We start from the raw sequence: 8,871 nt of genomic DNA, 5'->3' as shown, positions 1-8,871 counted from the left end.
ATTGAAAAATTCTATTTTCCTTTACATCTCCATATTACACGTGGAAACAACGTTACATCGTAAATAACACAAAAATAAATGAGAGTTGGTTGGCATTTGTAACCATGTCCCCCTAAAGATGCAGCGCCAATTGATCGTGCTGTGGCTCAGCTGCCTGTGGGTGGCCCCGATCCAAAGGGGGTGGCCACTCCGCAATCGGGCTGTCCATAAGAGATCGGGCCACTCGAGGGCTGGCCCTTGGTACCACTTGACCACCTTTTTTTTTTTTTTTTAATAATTATTTTCTAACGTTATTTTAAAATTTTTGTACTTCTGTTTTAATTTCCATTGTTTATTAATACTTTTTTAAACTCTTTTGTTATTTTCTAAAAGAAATAATTTATCATTTTTTTAATTTACTGTGTTTTAAAATTTTTTAACCTTTTTTCTATTTTATTTTCTTTGTTTTATAATTTTTTTTATTTATGTTGTGTAATTTTGATTGTACATTTATTTTCAAACATAAAATAAGGATAATAAGATTTAAGATAAACCATATATATATATTTAAAAAAAAAAAAAAAACAGGAATTAGGAATTGGGAGGATGTTCCTAGTCGAAGTCAATTCTAATCTAGGACATGGACAACGCTACAAAATCGAAGGTAGCCAAACAAGCCCCGTAGAATTATCTAGAACGCTCGACTTCTCCACGTCATGGTGAGAGCAGAGACCAATAAAGCCCTGCCATGTTTCCACAAAAACGAGGGGAACAAAATGTAGTCGTTAGATCATCCACGGTGGCAGATCGAAGTTATTCGGACGGGTCAAGTAGACTTACTTCGTTCAAGTCTCCTAGTGGGTCACTCCTCCACACTCGATTTCTCCACGTCAAGAAAACAAACGTTACCCAATCAAATCACGACACGTTTCGTATTACAAATCTTGAGCCGCTCGACGATCCACGATGGCAAAATGGAACCAATCCAAGGCACCTTTACCTCCTAAACCAGTAGGAGGGTCAAGGTCCCGTGAAAACCACGGTCTCCGGTTCATTAACAGAGCTATATATACGTTCGCAGAAACCCGAAGTCCCAAGAAGCCTTGGGCCTTGGCTAACCTAGACGGATTGTTTGATTTTCCTGAAGGAATACTAGAAGTCCTAGAGTACGATGAGGAAGTGGACGATCCCTTCAGCTCTGCTCGTTCTCTGCCTCCTCTTTGTCCTTCCAGATCAAGGTACGGTAGGCTACATTTCATTGTTTTCGCCCACTAAGCTTTCTTTCGGAAAGCTATTCACAGGAAACGAAAGTGCTGCTTATCGGATCTCGGCGTTTTCTGTTTACGCATACTTTGAAATTTCTGGATCTTGAATTTCTGATCTTGTTACTGGTGCTCTCCCCTGCTAAACTGCGCCGTTTACTTGGTTGGATTTGTTTATGTAGGTCGGAAGCTACACGCTAATGCAGATGCTTTGGAAGAGCTTGTAGATCCTCCGAAGGTGGAGGAGAAGATCGGTGCCGTACCTAATGGCCTGTCTACCGATTCTGATGTTGTCAAGAGGTTTGTGAATTTCTTAATTATACTCTCAGTCCCACAGCACATGCATATGGCACTTAGAATGCTGAAACTTAAAAATTAACTTCGATTGCAGGGAGTCGGAGTCAATCTCCAGTAGATCTCTGCGCAACAGCGCGGAGAAGTTTCAGTTCCAGGCCGAGGTGTCTCGGCTTATGGATATTATTATTAACTCCCTCTATAGCAACAAGGACATTTTCCTCAGGGAGTTGATCTCCAACGCTTCTGATGTAAGCCTGTGTTTTAACGATATTCTCTGATTATTAGTAGGATTTAATTTTGATAATGAAAATTTATTTACTTGTATATTTCAGGCACTGGACAAGATCAGGTTCCTTTCTCTCACGGACAAAGAGATTTTGGGTGAAGGTGATGACGCGAAGCTTGAGATCCAGGTCAGAATGACGATACGTTGCAATTTTCACACACGAGAGTGAAATTTAGAATTTTTTTTCGCTAAAGAGAGGAATAAGAAAGCATAAATTCTTCCGTTATATTCACTGCATCCAATGCTGAATATGGAAGTATGAACTTATATAATGCAGATTAAATTGGACAAGGAGAAGAAAATCCTTTCAATTCGTGACAGAGGTATTGGAATGACAAAGGAGGATTTAATCAAGAACTTGGGTACCATAGCAAAGTCTGGAACTTCAGGTATCTATGTCACGCTAAATTCGAAGTACTTAATACTTTACACCCAAAGTTTTGTTATCGAGAACAGTTGGGTTTTGACTATCTGGATCTTTTTTTTTTTCCTGCACAGCGTTTGTGGAGAAAATGCAGGCAAGTGGGGATTTCAATCTCATTGGACAGTTTGGCGTTGGTTTCTACTCTGTGTATCTTGTTGCGGACTATGTTGAAGTCATTAGCAAACATAATGATGACAAACAGTAAGACTTGTTGCTTCAATATGACGCTTAATTGAATCTGTTTCTCCGACTGTTGAATCGACATAACTGTTCATCATATAATTTACCCTCCGTTCAGGTATGTGTGGGAATCGAAGGCTGATGGGGCATTTGCCGTATCTGAGGATACCTGGAATGAACCACTAGGACGTGGAACTGAGATTAGATTGCACCTCAGAGATGAAGCTGGGGAGTATTTGGAGGAGAGCAAACTAAAAGTGCGTATTATTGAACATATTTGACCTTGAACAATTTTGTTGCCTCTTTAGTTGTTACATGTGATGCTTGTATTAAACATGAAAACATGCATTATGGCTAGAGGGTAAGCACTTACTTGACTATCATCTCATGTAGTTGGAGATTTATTTTGCTTTTGCCCCTCCTTAGTATGATAGGTTTGATCTGCCATGTTCCTGTAAACTTTCTAATATGCTGCTGGTTAGTGTTACAGTTTTATGTTGCTATTACTGTTTGATACTTCCTTGTCCCGTTTGTTGTAATTGGTTTTGGCATCTATAGAAAGCAGTGGTTAGTTGGTCCTTTCTTAATCCTATTGGATTTTTGAGATCATCGTCGACTGGTTGCTGGCACTTAAACTTTCTTTCAGTCATCAACAATATTACTCTGTCCTGCTCTTATAACTTTTTCACCGACAATGTGTTGTTGATGCCTTTGCCATATCAATCATTGCTAATTCCTTTATAGTCAGAAGCTCTTAATATCTGGAAAACCATCAGATACTTTGAACCAAGAGGAGTGTCAGCCGAAACATTCTCATCCATTTTCTAATTTGGTGTAAAGCTCTTTATTATAGGCTTTAAATTTACCCTTTCCTCGACATAATTAAACATTCCAGTGTGCTGTGTTAACCTTGGAAATTGATATACTCTACAATAATTCAGTATCTAGTTTCTTGTGTGGCATTTTCACTATGCATTTTGTTGCGTGATAATTCTTGGATTTTATCATGCTTATCCGTTCCAGCTGTCCTGTCTTGTTCCGAACAATTGCTGTTTGTGCTTTTTTGTAATCAAGTCTTCTGATGATATTTTTTTTATGCTTTGGTTGCTTACTAAAGGTTGGATATTTATTTTCTTGAATTATGTCAATTGCAATCATTTTCTTGTTAGATTATATTACAAGGGATATATTAATGTTTCTGTCGGTATCCAGTTTTGGTTTATTATTTGACTGAAGTTAAGATATTAATAATGCACGGTTGTTCTTTTTTTGCAGGAATTGGTGAAGAAATATTCTGAATTTATCAACTTCCCCATCTTTATCTGGTCAACCAAGGAGGTTGATGTAGAGGTTCCAGCTGATGAAGATGAATCTAGCGATGAAGAGGAATCATGTATGCAATTCAAATGCCTGAAATGTTTATATTTACTCCCTAGTTATGTGTGTATATACATACATATCAAAATATATATTTTTTTGTCATGTATGTATGTATTTAATATGTATTGGTTTATTAATGTATTCTAAGACTTTTGTGGGTAGCCAAAATTCATCTTATGCACTAATGTTTGCATCTTTTCTTGTTACGAACTCTGATTCTCTTTGCTCAATTGCTCTGAACAGCCGAAAGCACTTCTTCTGAGGAAGGGGAAGATGAGGATTCTGAGAAAGGTGATGATGAAGATGCTGAAAAGAAACCAAAGAAGAAAACGGTTAAGGAAACAACTTCAGAGTGGGAGCTTCTGAATGATGTTAAAGCTATATGGCTGCGGAACCCGAAGGAGGTGACAGATGATGAATACGCCAAATTTTACCATTCTCTCTCAAAGGTAATTTGCATATTTGATAACTTTTTGGATGACTGAGTAACTTCTTGTTTTAGTTCTCTTTATTAGTTGTACTTTCTGCACTCGACAGGACTTTGGTGATGAGAAACCTTTAGCATGGAGTCACTTTACAGCTGAGGGTGACGTTGAGTTCAAGGCAGTTTTGTTCGTGCCACCCAAGGCGCCTCATGATCTATACGAGAGTTATTACAATGCCAAAAAATCTAACTTGAAGTTGTACGTTAGGCGGGTTTTCATCTCAGATGAATTTGATGAGCTTTTGCCGAAGTATTTGAACTTTTTAATGGTAAATCAGAGTATTATTGATTGCTGAAAGAAGGCTTATGTCAATGAAATGGTGAAGAAATGTGGTTTCTATAATTTCTGCTCAAGTACGTTTTCATTTTGAGCAGGGTCTTGTTGATTCTGACACTTTGCCACTCAACGTATCACGTGAAATGCTTCAACAACATAGCAGTTTGAAAACAATCAAGAAGAAGCTCATCCGCAAGGCTCTTGATATGATCCGTAAAATTGCTGATGAGGATCCAGATGAATCCAATGACAAAGAAAAGAAAGGTGAATGCAGTTGCTTCTTCTGAGTTTTGGTAAACAGTTTCATCTGTTGTTTCAGACAATCAACTTAGAGATTTGTGTCATGCTTAACGGTTGGATAAGTGACCATTCTGTTCCTGTTTTGTTATTGGCAACCCTGACATACACTTTTAGTACGTTATAAAAGAGAACAACATGCTAATTTCTGCTTTTTGATCCGCAACGTTTGGTTTTGTTCTTGCTAATTATTAAACGATCTGGAAGTGTTGCTGATTTTCACTTGATTTGCTGTTTGGTTGGTATTGAATCTTGATGGATGAGCAGAAGTTGACAAATCTGGTGATGACAATGAGAAGAAGGGTCAATACACCAAATTCTGGAATGAGTTTGGCAAGTCCATTAAACTTGGTATTGTTGAAGATGCAGCTAACAGGAATCGATTGGCAAAACTTCTCAGATTTGAGAGGTATTTATTTTTTATTTTTTTTAATAGTATGTCATTTTAGTGTTGCTGCCTTTTGAATGTAATCCATCTTTCTGGGGATCTGAGGGACTTTTTGGTCTTTGAACTCTCTTACAGTACCAAATCAGATGGCAAATTGACTTCTCTAGACCAGTATATCTCAAGAATGAGATCGGGGCAGAAGGATATCTTCTACATAACAGGAACCAACAAGGAACAATTGGAAAAGTCTCCATTCCTTGAACGGCTTAAGAAGAAAAATTATGAGGTACTATTTCAAAAATTCTCCATTCTTTGAATGGAAAAGTCTCCATTCCTTGATGTTGTGTTTCATTCCCCTGATCTTGACGCTGGTAAACATCTTTGTTTTGCTCATATTGCTGCAGGTCATTTTCTTTACCGATCCTGTCGATGAATACCTGATGCAATACCTTATGGATTATGAAGACAAAAAATTCCAGAATGTGTCCAAAGAGGGTCTGAAACTTGGGAAAGACTCTAAAGACAAAGAACTCAAAGAATCGTTCAAGGAACTCACTAAATGGTGGAAGGGTGCTCTTGCCAGTGATAATGTTGATGATGTGAAGATATCCAACCGTTTGGCTGACACACCATGTGTGGTTGTGACATCAAAGTATGGATGGAGTGCAAACATGGAGAGGATCATGCAGTCGCAGACTTTATCCGATGCTAACAAGCAAGCATATATGCGTGGAAAGAGGGTACTCGAGATCAACCCAAGGCACCCAATTATTAAGGAGCTCCAGGAGAGAGTGGTGACGAACCCTGAGGTACATTTTAGAACTTTTCCCATTCTCGACAAGAAAATCTCAGCAACTTTCTGGTTTAGAAAGATAATTAGTGCATCACATGCAGCAATCCCTGTAAGAAGTGATTGGAGGATATGGAATCCCTTGCAAATAACATGATTAGTTATGCTATGCATTTCACTTATTTCATTGCTGATGTGGCTGCATTCCTGGACGCCCATTGGTTCAATTCTTGATTTTTAAAATGATGAAAAATTCAAGGAATAGGATTATGAGTGGGACAAGGTTGTAGTATATAGCATTTTCCAATATGTTTTGTGCACTGCATAAGTACGGTATGCCATTCAATGTGTTTAATCCGGCATGCAATTTGTGCTAATTTCTGTTAAAAACATGCTTTGTTTGCCCGCCCAGGATGAGAGCGTGAAGCAAACAGCATATCTTATCTACCAGACTGCACTCATGGAGAGCGGCTTCACGCTGAGTGACCCCAAGGATTTTGCATCTCGTATCTACAGCTCGGTGAAGTCTAGCCTAAACATCAGTCCTGATGCAGCAGTTGAGGAGGAAGATGATGCCGAAGAAGTTGAGACTGAAACTGATTCGAAAGAAGCCGCAGCTACACCCAAGGCTGAAGCTGTGAAGGATGATGCAGATTCAGAGCCTTCTTTTGACAAGGATGAGTTGTAGATTGCTTGAAGATAAGACAACATCACTTGTTTTCTTTTCGTTTTTTTTTAAATTTTTTTTTTTTTTTTTGGGGTTTTTCACTGCGGTTAAGGTGACTTGAAAGGTACTACTCGCATTTTGTTTACGTTGGTAGAAGCTCACTAAGAGGAAACGTTAGATCAATAGATGGAACTGTAATTGTTACCGCCCTGAATTTTGCTCTCTACCACCCACCCAGTTACTTAATGAGTTTATAAATTATGATGCGTGCCTTGCAAAAACTGTTTATACATTTTATCTTCATCTGTGATCTCCTGATTTCTTCGGCAATTATTTGCGGAAAACAAGATTTTTCCTTTTAAAAGTTTGGGAAAAGATGCTCCACTATCTTGTTCGTGATGTCTATCTCTAGCTGTCTAGCAGATAGTCTAGTTATCCAATCCTAAGCCCGTTCGTTATATTTACCTTATGCTGGGCGAGAAGTTCAGCTCAATTTGGTACATGAAGTAGTTTTTACTTGTTATTTGTGCCCATCAAAAGAATAACAAATAATCAAATAAAATGAATACCGACACTCTACACTCCCTTTGTAAGCGCTTAATTTTCACGATTCTAGGTGTTTGGTTTTTTAGGTCTAGCCTCTACTATTATTGTATTCTCTCTTTGAAAAAGTTGGCTCAAAGATAAATTGGTTTAAGGAGAGGTTTGTATTCGCAATTTATTTCAACTCATCTCACTATTATTCATTACTATTCATCAACTTTAACTCATAAATCTCATTACTATTCACAACTCATCTCACTACTATTCACAACTCATCTCACTACTATTCACAACTATCTTCGAATCCAAACGACACCTAAGTCTAGTTATTATATAGAGTGGTACTAGACATCAGCCCTTGTTCATTATACATCCCACACCAGACGTAAAAATACCAATAATTTCATTTGAATTTCAACCCATTCAATTTTCATCCCCGCGTCGCCCTTCCTCTACCCAGCATACCGCATTGTCGTCGCCCCTCCCTCTGCCCAGTGCTGCGTCGCTGTCACTAATCGATTAACTGCCATTCCCTCTGGCCAGCTCCTCCCTCCCAATGCAATACCTCTCTCTCTCTCTCTCTCTCTCTCTCTCTCTCTCTCTCTCTCTCTCTCTCTCTCTGTTTTCGTTTGTTTTTCTTGTGCAAAGAGTATTTTTGTTATGCATTTGCGCTTGTGTTGTGTTGTGGAGTGGTAGATCGGGAATTTCGACGTCTGTTCAATTTTCGGGCATTTTGATTTGCAAGCTCTCTCTCTCTCTCTCTCTTTTTTCTCTCTCTCTTTTTTTTTGGTTTCTTCCTTGGCATTTTGGTAGGCTTTGTTTTGTGGTCTGAAATATCTGGTTATTAGTGAAGGGAATTCCATTTGGTGAAATTCCATTTCTCAAATGAAACACACAGAAAAACTCAGTTTATGGAGTGATGAAAATTGGTCACAGAGAAGAGCGAAAGAAGGAAGAGGGATATGGGATGAAGCACTGGGAGGGGAAAAAGGAGGGGGAGCTGCTGATTTGAATTTCAAAAGGGAGGGGGAGCACAGAAGAAAGGGGAAGGGAGAAATCATGATTTGCTGCTTCGGGAGGGACTGAGGTGCATAACCGGTTCACTTTTTAGTGTACCCAGTTTGCCACCTAACTTGTGGATGTAGATTTATTAAACTGGCTGATGAGCATCATTTTTCTATTATATAATATCATTCACTTTCTGATAATTAATTGATACAAGATTTTTTTTTTTTTTTTGTTTTTTTGATAAAAGGTAACAGCTTCATTTCACAAACACAAAACAAACTTACATGACAGCATGATCAAACGACAAGGCCTGATCAGCAAACGCAGGGATAGCACCCCACCACATCTGAACATCCAATACATTCCATGCGTACTTAGCTAAACAATGAGCCACACCATTACCTTCCCGATATACATGTTCAATAATCACTTCCTGGAAAAGGCACATTAGATTCTTGACCTCCTAACTTAAATTACCATTAGAAGAAAGAGACTCCTGAACATCTTTCAACTCTTCCACAATCAACAAACAATCAGACTCAACAATTAATTTTGGGATACCTAGTGGGAGGCACATTTGTAGACCCCTCAGAATAGCAAGTAACTCAA

General features: G+C 38.5%; 1 protein-coding gene across 1 annotated transcript; it reads left to right on the top strand.

Moving 5' to 3' along the window:
• The first annotated feature begins 1,055 nt into the window (after window positions 1-1,055).
• Window positions 1,056-6,992, top strand: LOC121262836 (endoplasmin homolog). The gene is made up of 15 exons (XM_041165471.1): window positions 1,056-1,217; window positions 1,424-1,541; window positions 1,633-1,786; window positions 1,871-1,951; window positions 2,102-2,213; window positions 2,323-2,449; window positions 2,547-2,685; window positions 3,704-3,821; window positions 4,052-4,257; window positions 4,346-4,561; window positions 4,668-4,833; window positions 5,134-5,275; window positions 5,390-5,540; window positions 5,659-6,063; window positions 6,457-6,992. Exons 1-15 carry the CDS (start codon window positions 1,151-1,153, stop codon window positions 6,730-6,732), a joined length of 2,478 nt encoding a protein of 825 aa, XP_041021405.1. The 5' UTR covers window positions 1,056-1,150; the 3' UTR covers window positions 6,733-6,992.
• Window positions 6,993-8,871: the final 1,879 nt, after the last annotated feature.

Source organism: Juglans microcarpa x Juglans regia, chromosome 4S (genome assembly GCF_004785595.1).
Source record: "Juglans microcarpa x Juglans regia isolate MS1-56 chromosome 4S, Jm3101_v1.0, whole genome shotgun sequence".
Classification (NCBI taxonomy): Eukaryota; Viridiplantae; Streptophyta; class Magnoliopsida; order Fagales; family Juglandaceae; genus Juglans; species Juglans microcarpa x Juglans regia.
The sequence above is the reverse complement of the archived record's forward strand: the minus strand, read 5'-3'. Positions and strand labels throughout refer to the sequence as shown.

Bases quoted from the DNA above. Each gene is read 5' to 3' on its own strand.
- LOC121262836 (XM_041165471.1), top strand. From the start codon at position 1,151: ATGAGGAAGTGGACGATCCCTTCAGCTCTGCTCGTTCTCTGCCTCCTC. The intron at 3,822-4,051 runs GTATGCAATTCA...TGCTCTGAACAG, and splicing joins TAGCGATGAAGAGGAATCAT to CCGAAAGCACTTCTTCTGAG. The intron at 5,276-5,389 runs GTATTTATTTTT...ACTCTCTTACAG, and splicing joins AAACTTCTCAGATTTGAGAG to TACCAAATCAGATGGCAAAT.